Source organism: Myotis nattereri, assembly GCF_964212035.1.
Source record: "Myotis nattereri genome assembly, chromosome: 3".
Lineage (NCBI taxonomy): Eukaryota > Metazoa > Chordata > Mammalia > Chiroptera > Vespertilionidae > Myotis > Myotis nattereri.
The window spans coordinates 30,018,599-30,033,363 of NC_138077.1; the positions used below are offsets into that span (position 1 = coordinate 30,018,599).

General features: G+C 37.9%; 1 protein-coding gene across 1 annotated transcript in view; it reads left to right on the forward strand.

Annotated features, from left to right (window-relative positions):
- Nucleotides 1-14,765, forward strand: part of LOC308515321 (uncharacterized protein) — a gene marked incomplete at its 5' end in the record, with an annotated part of 608,185 nt that overhangs the window by 578,410 nt on the left and 15,010 nt on the right. The window contains 3 exons of the mRNA XM_081085959.1: nucleotides 1,248-1,376; nucleotides 4,110-4,235; nucleotides 13,838-13,966. Coding sequence (XP_080942085.1) covers nucleotides 1,248-1,376; nucleotides 4,110-4,235; nucleotides 13,838-13,966 — 384 coding nt within the window. The remainder of the gene's footprint in view (nucleotides 1-1,247; nucleotides 1,377-4,109; nucleotides 4,236-13,837; nucleotides 13,967-14,765) is intronic.

The window sequence follows — 14,765 nt, forward strand, 5'->3', positions numbered from 1 at the left end:
TTTGGTAATGTGTTAGATATTCTATTTTTTCACTCCAGTTCCCACAATGGGCCTGTGATTTTGTTGTTATCCCCTTTGGAATGAAGAACCAGAAACTCAAAGAAAGGACTTACTCAAGGTGGTAAGACTAGTAAGTGGAAGATTCAGGGTTCAAATCACAGTTTATTCCAAACTTGCTATAGCATTATATTTTAAATGTTTGACAAAAATAGAGTTATCTTCAACTGGTGACAGAATGCTGTGCCATAAATATTTCATGTCTATAGGCCTCAACTTTGTCATCTTAAAATAAGAGTTGAACCAAATGGAGCTGAGGTCTCTTGAAACTCAAACTTCTATAATTTCAAGACTTTAAAATTTTCCATAGAGGCTATACCAATTTACATTCCCACCAGCAGTGTACGAGGGTTCCCTTTTCTTTGCATCCTCTCCAGCATTTGTTACTTCTTGTCTTATTGATAATAGCCATTTAACAGGTATGAGGAGGTAGCTCATTATGGTTATGATTTATATTTCTCCTATTGCTAGTGAAGTTGAGCATCTTTTCATATATCTGTTGGCCATCTATATGTCTTCATGGGAAAAGTGCCTGTTCAGGTCCTCTGCTCATGTTTTAATTGGATTGTTCTTCTAGCTAAACACACCCAATCTTTCAATCATTGCACAGATAATGGGGTCTTCCGCTCACTCTTGGTCCTGTCCAGTGTCCCTTTATCTTGAAATATGGATATTTATCTAAAATTTCTATCACAGATATCATCATGGTAGGCTACATGTTCATGAATGTGAAAGTAGAAAGCTGAGAAACTAACCAAAAATAAAGACACTTCTTCTATGCTATTTTGAATTCTTACTTGTTTTATACCCAGATCGTTCCAGGCAAGACAAGTTATAACACATAAATATTAATCAAAATAATAAATTTATCTAGGCTGGAATGAAATAACCTTGTTTGGTAAATTGTCCCCTATTATGATTATTCTCTAAAAGTAAGATTTTCAAAGAAGTTCAAAGTTGTTTCTTATAGCTTATTAATTAGAGGCATCAGGAACTTTATGTCCTCACCTATATTCCTATGGCATCTATATAATCGCATATCCTCAGGTAAGTCCACGCCTTGAATCAATAACTTGAAAGTACCAAAGAACAGTAATTGGAATGTTAAGTAAACCACATGTCTACGGGCATAAATTTGAACTGATTACTTCAAGTAACAGTACCACATATGGTTTGTTCTCCTTTAACAGAATGTCCAAAAGGCACTTATGGTCCCTATTGCCAAAGGACTTGTAAGTGCTTAAATGGTGGCAACTGTGACACCGTGATGGGCACCTGTGACTGCCCTCCAGGCTTCATTGGGGCTGACTGCAGTCAAAGTAAGTCACTCTATCTATTATGAAATGGATATGCTAAAGCAGAATTTTAAGAACCACACTCAGGAATTAGATATTGTTGCAGTTATTTTAGTTAATAATTTACTGTAGCAACAGCAAACACCAACTGACCTAATTTCTAAGTTGAGGAGCACTTACATTGGGAGTTTGATTTAGAGCTGAAGTCAATGAAGGCAGCCAAAGAGAGCCCTTTGATCATAACTTCTCTTGCCCTATCAATCCACTCACATCAGGATTTAAAAATCTGGCAAGATCAGATCAAACTGGGGATTCCTGTCTATACAATGTCAAATTCATTATCTAAAGTTCCACAATGTCATTTATGCTCAGCAAATATCCAGCTCAAAATTAAGCAGTTCCCCCACTTTTCAGAAAGCAACTCATTCCCTAAAATCCAAAGACCTTAATACTTATCACAAAAACAACTATTGACATAGTTTAAGGGACCAGTTGTAAATGAAAGATCCCTTAAAAATGACCTGGCTTAAACACTTTGGGGATATCCTTAACAAATACATTTTGCTTTTATTACACCTGTCATTTTCTAAGCATTTGGATAGTTTGCAAGATCTCAATACTCTTTAGAGAGGGGGGGAGGCAATGGGTAGGAGAGCTCATGGTGGGGAGGTGGTCCTGGCAACCTTTGTTCTTGGACCTGTGTTCTTTGTGCTGTTGATGAGGTTGTTCACTTTGTGATCCTTCACTGAGCTGCACATGTATGTTTTTTGCACTGTTCTGTGTCTTATACTTTATAATTAAAAAAGTAAAAAAACCCATCAAGGATCTTAAATTACAGGTAGAATTACTGTGATTGTGAACTAGAGGTTTCTTTATTTGGAAGAGTGATAACGACATTCATGATCAGGCAGGGTGCTCAGTTGTTATGTGCTAAAGATATCCAAAATGCTTATCTCCTCTAGGCAGGTAATGGCTCAGTCTTCTTTGTATGAGGGTATTTTTAATTACCCTGCCTCAGTACCCTGCTGTTCTGAGGATAAAAGGCAAAAAAAGACAAAGTCCTGGCTCCTACTAGCGGAAAATTGAAACCTAGTGGATACTGCCTCTGAGGCCTCAACGGCCAAGTTGTCTTTGAGTTGAAGCCAACCCATAAACATCTCCTAAAGGTTCTGACTGGCTCCTTTGTGTCTGTTCTTCAAAGAGAATCTTTGGGAGAAATTTTCTAATTTCCTCAGGCCAAAGCATCTTCAAAAGCTATGGTTTCCCTGAATATTGAGAGTATTTTTGTCTTCACAAAGTTGTGATCTTGTACCTGAGCACTTTTTCTTCTTTACTTTGGCAGCTAGGTAGGTCCAAGCCAAATTTTCAGTCCACCTTTTAACAAATTCAAGGAATTAAGAAATTCATTTATGTATATGCCATTACCTTCACTTGATTCTCGCAGAAATTTATTTTATCCTTGTGTGTTTCTTGTATTTTGGTAAGCATTTCAATGAATTTTTGTAATTAACTTGCAGCAAAAAACCCAAGCAAATAAGTTGATAAGCATATTAATTTATTAAATTACTTTTTAAAAATATATTTTTATTAATTTCAGAGAGGAAGAGAGAGGGAAAGATAGAAACATCAATGATGAGAGAGAATCACTGATGGGGATCGAGCCTGCAACCCAGGCATGTGCCCTGACCAGGAATCGAATCATGACCTTTTGGTTCATAGGTCGACGCTCAACCACTGAGCCACACCGGCTGGGCTAAATTACTTTTTAATTTACTTTAATTAATGTAATTAGTTTAATAAATGTAACTTATTAAAATAACTGATTTGTTGGTTTCAAATAAAGAATAAATTTACAAATAAATTAATAAGTACATAAGTAAATATTTGGAGATGTGAGCATACTGGATCTTATATCTATAATAATAAAAGCATAATATGCTAAGTAGACCAGACATCCTTCCAGACCTCCTTCCAGATGACATTCTGGACAAAGCCAGGGCTATGAGGGAAGCCCGGGTCCCGGGTGCCAGAGGGAAGCCGGTATCAGCAGCCGGGGGAAGGAAAGCCTACCTCTTGCATGAATTTCGTGCATCGGACCCCTAGTTGATGTATAAGTGTAAGCTAAAATTCCAGAGTGGACACACACACACACACACACACACACAAAGACAGTCGTGGGATAAAGCAAGTCTGAGTTTGTAAAAGTCATTTATAACATATATATATATATATATATATATATATATATATATATTTTAAATATATTTTATTGAGTTTTTACAGAGAGGAAAGGAGAGAGATAGAGAGTTAGAAACATCGATGAGAGAGAAACATCGATCAGCTGCCTCCTGCACACTCCCCACTGGGGATGTGCCCGCAACCAAGGTACATGCCCTTGACCGGAATCGAACCTGGGACCCTTCAGTCCGCAGGCCGACGCTCTATCCACTGAGCCAAACCGGTTTTGGCAAGAGTCATTTATAACATATATGTAAGTGTTTGACAATAGGTATTTGGTTGGAATTCCAGTTGTCAACTAAACTTACATTAAGTAAGCAACAATTTAAACAGTTCCTTTTTTGTTGTTGTTGTTTTTTTTCAAAGTAACCTTTTTACATTGACATCCACACTGAAGACAAGTTGGAAATCTATTTGATTAAAAAAGATTTTACAAGTTTTTAAAACTTTTGACTGGCAGAAGGTTTTAATAAGGAAAATCTGCTCTTGTTTGGTTCTTTGTTTTGCTCCTTCCTGCAGCCTGTCCTGCCAATCACTACGGGAAGGACTGTGTCCAGCGGTGTTCCTGTGGCCCAGGACAGTGTGACCCAGTGACTGGAGAGTGCCGCTGTTCACCTGGCCAGATGGGAGCCAAGTGTCAGCAAGGTAACAATGACTGTAGGGCCACCTTGTTTATCCAGGCACCAACTATGCTGAACTCTGAAGGCAGATTTGGTGCCAGGGACTATAATTAAGTAGGCATTGTCCACAACACTTTCTTCTTAAACATGGCTTTCATAAGATGAGCTACAAGCTCCTGTAAAGCTATATAGGAATTTCACCCTCCTGGAGGGTAAATAAAAATTGAAAACAAAAACAAGGAATAATTTTTGCATACTCTACTAAGAAACTTTTTAAATCACTTCAGCCAACTTTTGTAGAGCTGCCAAAACTTGTGCATTGGAGATGTCTAATTATAAGAACTGAAGAGTTTTATATCCTTTTCAACTTTCAGAAGTCCACTGAAAACTGCAAGAAAAATAAGAGACAGGAAGAAAAACATGATCTGTTTAAAACTGTGAAACTTCCTTGTCCTAAATCATATTACTGATTATAATAATAACAGAAGAACTGTCAAGTTCCGTGAAGTGTGGACACGTGGAGAGGATGATGGGTCCCTACAGCTCTTGTGTGGGTCCAGCAAGGCAGCCACTTCTCCGTGGCTCACATGAAGGGCAAAACTAAGGACCCCTTTTTGAATCACGAGAATTGGGTGCCTGGGCAGGCTGCAGGAGCTTCCATGAATCTCCGGGACATCTTAGAGTGGCAGGATACATGGGGTAAAACCAAGAAGTGAGCAGACATATCATATTTACAACTCTATACTGAGATAGAGGGGACTATGTAGGTCATAGGGTGTTCTCCTCTGTGCCAAAGAGGTTTCCTACTCGCTGAAATCAGATTTCTAGCCCCAGATCCACACTACTCTCAAAAATAGCCAGGATATTAAAAAAAGTTGATTAAAAAAAAATGAAGCTGATACATTTTTTAATAATTCTCTTCATTTTGGAAACAAAATATGTAACCATTCAACATAGAACAAAAAGCTTGTTATGGAACACCTGAAAATATTAACCATAATTTCTTCCAAGAATTCAAAGGACATAATGAAAAAGTGTCCTCTATAAAATATGAGTCCAATGCAGAGATACAGGGTTCATGACATATATGAAAACACAACAAAAGAAAATGAAAGAATAAGCTAGCCGAGCTCAGAAAGAAGTGGATAAGAAAATTAAATCTCACATCTTATGACTAAAGGCCACATTGAATGCAGGTAATAAGAGGATGGAATCTGCCGATGGGACAGCCAGGTACATAGAGAATATGCTTGAAGAAAGTGCAAACAATGAAATGAAAATGAAAACAAATATATAAATGGAAAAGAAAATTGATCAAATGTAATATTCAAGATATTTTATCTGAAATAAAAGAAGAGCTGGTGCTATAGATTGAATGAATACATTATATCATCGGAAATGCTAGTTAGGGCTGACCCATAGGCAGGGGAAACTCCATTGGGAAAATTAAAAATATGTATATGAGATCCCATATGAAGTGGGAGATCAGTCTGGCCTCATACCTCATAGCAATATTCATTCCAGCCTATGGTTAATCAATGCCTATGAAATTCTTGGGGGGAAATATGACTAGGGTATTTTATACACAGTGAAGCTGTTATTTCAGTATAACATGATGAAAAATAAAATAACTGTTTTAATAAACAACTAAATATATTTCTAGGAATGCAGTAGCTATAAAATATTTTAAAGAAGCTAATAGAAGATAAATTTGAGCCACCAAGTAATATATGTAAAATCTCTGGTAAACAGACTGTTAGGGAGCTTTAAATCTATTTTAATTGGTGATGAATTTAAAACAAATGTGGAAATTATACTCAAGTGATGAAGATAAACAGATAAATATTAGAAATTATAACAATGTTGAGATTTTAGCATAACTTTAACCAGCATAAGCTGGAAGGGGAAAGAAGGTGAAGGAGTATAAGTATACTAATGTTATTTCTGTATTAATGGTTGTGGGATCGAAATGATAGATCTGTGTCAAAACATAATATTTATATATGACAGCTCAATAAGTATGTTTAAGTGAGTAATGGTAAATGCTAGAATTGAGAATGCTAGAATTGAAAATATAAGAATAAAACTGTATCCAGCTACAATCAGAAGAGAAGAATGAGTAAAATTAGGAGAAAGCAGAATCATATTAATTCTATCAACATTCATACTGGAGGATCAATATGTACTTAATAAAGAAATGCATTATATTATATAATTTTATATGCACTGTCTAAAGAAGGTTCCCTAGATGATATAAAATTACAAGACTTTCATTTAGAGAAAGATGGATTATATACACTTTTTTCTATTTCTTCCTCCCCAAAACAGTAAAAATTCTAGAAACTATGTAGAAAATAAACATAAGAAACTCTGAAATGTGGTGAGAAGGCAGACTCACTGAGAACAGTGGGGACTTAGTGAACAACATAATCGTGAGTTCCTTGGGCTTCCTTTCTTTGTCTCATATATCCTGCACTGGGTGCAGAGAAACATGAAACCCAGAAAAGCTAATCAGTGCAGATAAAATAAGGCCCGAGATAAGCCTGCTTTTTCTAGTCAAAAGACCAAGAAAGTCCAGCCAGGGTAGCTCAGTGGTTGAGCATCAACCTATAAACCAGGAGGTTATGGTTCAACTAGAGGTTTGGTGCACAAAAATTTGTGCACTCACGGGGGTCCCTCAGCCCGGCCTGTGCCCTCTTGCAGTCTGGGACCCCTCAGCGGATGACCACCTTCTGGCTTAGGCCCACTCCCCAGGCGATCGGGCCTAAGTTGGCAGTCAGACATCCCTCTGGCAGCCCAGGAGCCCTCGTGGGATGTCCACTTGCCAGAGGGAAGCAGGCCTAAGCTGCAGTCGGACATCCTTAGCGCTGCTGAGGCGGGAGAGGCTCCCGCCATCACTGCTGTGCTGGCAGCCGTCAGCCTGGCTTGTGGCTGAGCAGAGCTCCCCCTGTGGGAGCGCACTGACCACCAGGGAGCAGCTCCTGCATTGAGCATCTGCCCCCTGGTGGTCAGTGTGTGTCATAGTGACCAGTCATTCCCAGTCATTCTGCTGTCAGGGTAAATTTGCATATTACCTTTTTATTATATAGGATAGAGGCCTGGTGCGTGGGTGAGGGCCGGCTGGTTTGCCTTGAAGGGTGTCCCGGATCAGGGTGGGAGTCCCGCTGGGGTGCCTGGCCAGCCTGGGTGAGGGGCTGAGGGCCGTTTTCAGGTTGGCCACACCCCTTCAGGGAGGGGGGTCCTGCTGGGGTGCCTGGCCAGTCTGGGTGAGGGGTTGATGGCTGTTTGCAGGCTGGCCACAGCCCCTTCAGGATGGGGGTCGCTGCTGGGGTGCCTGGCCAGTCTGCGTGAGGAGCTGATGGATATTTACAGGCTGGCCATAGCCCCTTCAGGGTGGAGGTCCCCCCTGGGGTGCCTGCCCAGCCCAAGTGAGGGGCTGAGGGCCGTTTTCAGGCTGGCCACACCCCCTTCAGGGTGGAGGGTTCCTGCTGGGGTGCCTGTCCAGTCTGGGTGAGGGGCTGATGGCTGTTTGCAGACTGGCCAACCCCCCCAGCGGGGACCCTCACCCCATGAGGATGTGGCCATCCTGGGTGAGGGGCTGATGGTTGTTTGCAGGCTCGCCATGACCCCCAGCCACCCAAGCTCCCAGTGGAGGCTGGTTGGAAGCAGGTGTCTGGGATTTATTTATCTTCTATAATTGAAACTTTGTTGCCTTGAGTGGAGGCCATGGCCGGCCAGGGCAGGTGGGAAGCTTGGCTTCCTGCATCACTGGGGCAACCAAGCCTCCTGCTTGCTCCAGCTCCTTGGCTGCAGGCTGCCTTCTTGGTTGGGTTAATTTGCATATAGTCGCTCTGATATGCTGGTGGGTATGGCTTGGGGCATAGCGGAGGTGTGATCAATTTGCATGTTTCTCTTTTATTAGATTAGATTCCCAGTCAGGGCACATGCCTAGGTTGCAGGCTCAACCCAGATTTCAGGAGGCAGCCAACCAATGGTCAATGATTCTCTTTCATCATTGATGTTTCTATTTCTCTCTCCCTTCCTCTCTGAAATAAATTTTATATATATATATATATATATATGATTTGTTTTAAGACCAGGAAAAAGGCAGTCTACCAAGACAAAAATCTCTCAGTCTAACTCCAGTCAAACACTACAAAATAAAACTTCATCCTCAGCTTCAACCCAGGTCACCTGAAGAATCTATTCTTCAAATTCCACCTGGAGGTTATGAGCCAACCATCCCCTGCACCAGGATAGTGTGAAAAAAGGCTCGTGGGGCTGGGACTTTCACCCTTGCCAGGTCAGAATGAGTACCCCACAACCTCTTGCAGTGTTAGTGCAAACCATATGGAGAGTGTGAAAACTCCACCCCACCCCCAGCAGATGGTAAGGAGACACCACCCCTTTCTGCCAGGGTGGCACTAGAAGAGATCTAGTGGATAGTCAGGACTTTCACTACCACCAATCAGCAATGAGATCACCTCACACAGTGTCAGTGTGGTCAAGTGGAGAGCTGTAAGGAGGTACCTCTGCCCCTCAGTCAGGTGGGTGTCAGCAGAAGCCTGAACTCTTACCCTGGCCCAGGAGTAATGAGTCATGTTTAGTCCCCTCCACTGGGGACTTGGTGGGGAACATGGATTTCAACTTCTATCAGCTGAACTTCTTTCCTCAGTGTCATAGGAGACTTACTAAGTCAGGAGATTTAAATGAGATCCAGAGTCTCATATCATAATATTCAAAATGTCCAGATTTCATTTAAAAATTATTCATCAAACCAACAACCAGGAACATTTCAAATTGGTATAGGATATACAACTGAAAGCAACAAATGAACACACAAGAGAAACAAACAAAGACTTATGGACAAAGACAACAATATGGTGGTTACCAAAGGGAAAAAGGTTTCAAGGGGCAGGGGAATAGTAAAGGAGGGACAAATATATGGTGAAGAAGGACTTTGGGTGGTGAACACACAATGCAATATACAGATGAATATTAGAGAATTATACCCTTAACCCTATGTAATTTTATTAACCAATGTAACTCCAATAAATTTAATTAAAAAATAATTAATAGATACGAACACTGAGATGACACTGGTGATAAAATTATCTCAATTTTTAAAGGAGCCACATAAAAATGCTTCAGTGAGCAACTACAAAACTGCTTGAAACACATAAAAGAAAAAAATAGAAACAGCATCCACCTTATCTTAAAAGCAAAAAATGACACATAAAGAAGAATCAAATGGAAATTCTAGAACTGGCACATATAATAACCAACAACAAACACACACACACACACACACACACACACACACACACACACACACGCATGCACAAGCTCAACGGTTGGCCTTAATAGCAGAATGTGGAGGACAGAGGAGCACATCAGTGACCTCAAAGATAAAACAATATAAATTACCAAATCTAAACACAAAAAAGGGAAAACAACCAAAATAAAAATGAAAAACAGAGCCTCAGGATGTGTGGAAACACTAAAAAAAGGTCTAACATTTATAAATCAGAATCTCAGAGTAGAAACCAAAGAGGGCAGAACTGAGTCTTCAAAGAAATAATAGCTAAAATGTCCTTATGAGCCAAAATATAAACCTAAAAATTCAAGAAAGCTGTATTAATGCCAAACAAGATAAATGGAAAGAAATCTACAAAAGATGTATCAACATCAAATTTCTGAATACTAAAAAAAAAAATTTTTGAAAGCAGAAAAAGAGAAATGACATCCACCTTAACTTAGAAGAAAAGACTTCAAAATAAAATGAAAGTACATAAATGATACATATACACTGAACACATGTGAACAGATGAAAAGCAGTAGTCACGACATCAGTATTAAACAACGTTAATTTTATGGCAACAAGCATCTAATGAGAAGGGCACTTATAATAGAGGGTAAAATTCACGCTGAAAATTTAAGTGTAATCGATATGTATAAAATAAATAACACAGTATTGAAATTAATAAAGCAAAAGCCATATGCTAGAAGGAGAAATAGACTGCAAGAGCTCATCAGTAGACTATTTGTTAGCCCATACACATATTACTGTATACACATATGCATGAAAATAATCTTGTCGATACTTGCACTAATAAACTATGTCTAATTGCTATAAACTGAACTGCACCCTAAAAAATTGTAAAAGAAAATCAGGCAATTCTAAAAAATATAATTCATGACATTTGATGATCACAAAGCAATAAAACAGGAACAATAACAAAACTAAATACCTACTAGGGTAGGGTTGTGGGGAGGGGGAATTCCATTACAGTATACTGCATTGGCATTTTGAAATCTCCTTCAATAATCAATGGCTAAAAAGGGCAAACAAAACCAACATTTTAGAAATTTAAAACATTAATAATAATATTCACAACCTATAGGATAAAGCTAATTCAGTTAAATGGAGGAAAATTTATTTTCCAAAATACTTATGTTAGTAAATAAGAAATGATGCCAAGACCGGTTTGGCTCAGTGGATAGAGCGTCGGCCTGTGGACTGAAAGGTCCCAGGTTCAATTCTGGTCAAGGGCATGTACCTTGGTTGTGGGCACATCCCCAGTGGGAGGTGTGCAGGAGGCAGCTGGTCGATGTTTCTCTCTCATCAATGTTTCTGACTCTCTATCTCTCTCCCTTCCTCTCTGTAAAAAATCAATATATATATATATATATATATATATATATATATATATGAAAGAAATGATGAAAATAAGTAAAAAAAATAAAGAACAATAAAATATACTTAAAGTGATCCCTACATTAATTTATTCACCAAAATTACTTCCAGGTACTTACAATAATTACAAAACTATGACAGTAATAGAATTACCATTATGATTTTCTCAAATTTATTTTGAGGCCAGATATAAATTGTGACAAAAACACAAAACCACAGGAGGAAAAAGAAAAAAGATAAACAAAGAAGAAAGACTAACAAAGCACTAAGTTTCTTAATCAACAAAGAATTCTTATATATCAAGAAAAGAACCCATGACACCCAATAGATCTTATGAAAAGTTGATAAGCATCATTCATAATGTGAGAAATCCAAATCAAAGTTGCAATTATATGTCACTTCACCTATCAGATTTTCATAATATACCAATTTGAAGATTGAAACATGGGCACATTGATAATTCTTAATAAATTTGCAAATCTCTTTATAAGGAAATTTGATAATATCTGTTATGATTTAGAAGGACATATCACTTTACTGAGAAAATCATCTGGGACTTACCCTTCAGGTATAATATTACATATGAATAAAGACTTCCATGAGGATATCCATTACAGTGTTGTTTATAATAGTAAAATATTTTAAACAATCTACTTGCCATCAATACTCGACTGGTAAAATAAATATTTCTTAGATGTAATAAATCCTACGCAGCTGTTAAAAATGAATGAAGATTTATGCAGATCTGTTATATGTACAAATTTGGAAACACCTTGGAAACTTTTATTTACAGAAGAAAGCTAATTTTACAATATTACTTATCTGTGTTAACATTTTGGATAAAAAAAAAAGATTAAAGGGTAAGAGAGATATACATATGTATGCCTTATTAGACATGGAATATTTCTGGATATATTCAGTTATTTACCTACTCAATTCAATAACTATTTATTGAATGCCACTGCCTGTTTTAAGCTCACAGAATATATGGATAAAATCTTGATACCCCGGTTCTCATGCAACTTGTTTTCTTGTGGAGAAGAGACAATAAAAAATAAACATGTTTAATAAGTTATGTCTGTGCATGACAAAAGGAAATAAAATCTATAGTAAAATAAAAATAGAGCATGGCCAGGGGCTTGAGAATCTAGATGGGTTGTAATTGTTAATTGAGTAGTCAGGATGACGCCTATACTACAGAAAAGAGATGGCAACCATGATGTTTTTGAGAAGGGAACCTGGAAGACAGGAGCACAGGGATGAAATGCTTTTTCTCAGACTACTAACCTTTATATAATGTTTGAAATATTCATTGGGTAATAACATGAACTTTAAAAAAAAAAAGCAATGAAGTTATAGAAACAATTCTATGCAGACATTTTTCTAACACTTAGACTTGTGGAAAGTATCATTTCTCAGTCCTCCTCACTTTCCAATTATGCTTTTGTCTTAAGCGTTATCATAAAGTCTTATATTTTTACAGATTCGCCAGTTTCATCAATGCCTTTCAATGGTCAGGTTGGAAGATGAATGGGCCTCCTGGCTGATGAGGTTGCTTTAAATGGATGAAAGAGAAACCAATGAAAGTTTATTTTAGTAGTATACTGGTAGGACTTGGTGTCATCGATTCTACTTCATTTGCCTTAAAGGCAAAACTAAAAAAGAATAAATGGCAATTAATTTAAAGAAACTCATTATACATGTGATGATAACCTAACAATTTGTTGTACAACTAAAATTGTTATTTAAATAAACAAAATGAAAACTCTTCTTTCATTTGGTACTAAAATGTAGTGCACCTGTTCAGTCCAATAAAAGCATACAGATCGAATCCAAGTACATGCTCTGTTACGTATTAACCAAATGCTTTCAGGCGAGTAAAAAAACCAAAACTCTCTAATGTCTCTCCTGCTACCAGGAGTACAAAGAATGCTTGATGAGAAGTCAGAAGTTCTAGACTTGAATCTTGGTTTTTATCTCTTCTGGCTGCTTAAGCCTGAGCGAAACCTAAGTCTCTGAGCATCAGTTTTCTCAAGTATAAAATAGGAATAATGTACCCACATCAGAGGGATATTATATTTGTGAGCATTAAATGAGATAATTCATGTGGAAAATATCATTATATAAAAATACTATAAACTGGAAGGTATAAATGGCAGGTCCTTGGCCAAATCTAGCCACAAATGTGTTTGAATTGGCTGACAGTTCTGGATCCCACAGTGCTGTAAAGCAATTTTAATTAGTTGCCAATGTTCAAAGATTGGATGAATTTATGTAAAATATGGATTTTAAGTTTTCCTAAAAAATTATATTAGCTGGCTCTATCGGGCCCATATTCTGTTGGCAAAATACCAACTAAATGTGAGTGGTGGTTAATCTCGCCTTAGGGAGCCTTTGTGCTCCCAATTGGTGTCACTTTCCTTCATTCATCATTCAGTTATTTGCCCCCTGACAGTGAAGACTCAATTTTCCTTATGCCTGGCCAGCCTCACTCTCCCCTGTCTTAACTCCTACTGGCCACATATTTTTGTTCTGTCACCCACCATTGTATGCTGCAGTGCTTTTCCTATTCCAGCACCAAAACATTAAACAAACTGCTCATCTGTCTTCTTTATCAGTTATGAGACAAAATATATACAGGGCTTCCATTGCTAATCTGGGATTGACCTCTGCTTGTTCTCTAGGGGATCTCCAGTTCCCAGCCACATCATTATGAGCTCAATAAATATTTATGGAGTGAATAAAAATGTGAATGAATGACAGTGATGTGCCTTCTACCTTAAAGATACATCTGAGTTTGTGTTTTCATTTGAACATTTTCTTATGCTTTTGCTACTTAGATATGATTACTCTATCTGAAGCAGAGAAAAAATGTTTGCTCATATGACATTTTTATTCAGTTTGATTTTTGTGTTTATTTTTTACTACAGGATGTCCCCAGACAAGGTATGGCCCAAATTGTGAGCTAATATGTACCTGTAAAAATGGTGGCCTTTGCAATCCTGTAGATGGAAGCTGTACCTGTGGCCTTGGATGGACAGGAAATTATTGTGAAAAAAGTAAGTTGATTGCCGCCTTCTTTCATTCAATAAAAATCTAGAAGCTACTGCCACTGGTTGATAAAATATAGGACAGGCCCCCAAAGAGACAATTTCCCAAGAAGTTCACCTAAGCCACTTGTAATTATGATTGCATTTCCAATAAAAATAGTGTTCTGTTAATATTGATGGATTTTTGTTACCTTGTTAACAGAATATCCCCTGAAAACTCTTAAAACCCTTAAGACAGTGCTTCTCAACCTTCCTACTTCCGCGACCCTTTAATACAGTTCTTCATGTTGTGGTGACCCCCAACCATAAAATTATTTTCGTTGCTACTTCATAACTGTAATTTTGCTACTGTTATGAATCGTAATGTAAATATCTGATATGCAGGATGTATTTTCATTGTTACAAATTGAACATAATTAAAGCATGGTGATTAATTACAAAAACAATATGTAATTATATATGTGTTTTCCGATGGTCTTAGGTGACCCCTGTCAAAGGGTCGTTCGACCCCCAAAGGGGTCGCGACCCACAGGTTGAGAAACGCTGCCTTAAGTAATCGGAATAGTAGTAGTATAAAAGAACTCCTCTAAGACCTAAATCTATTCCCCCTCCAAACAGTTTTAGCATGAAGGCCTTGTGGCCAGCAAATCTGCTGAACCCTGAGTTTCTTGGCATGAGGTTAAAGGACCTCAACCACCACTGAAAATGTATCCATTGAACATTCACAAAAATTGAAGAAGAAAATCAAGCAATTCTAAAAAATATAATTCATGACATTCAATGATCACAAAGCAATAAAACAGGAACT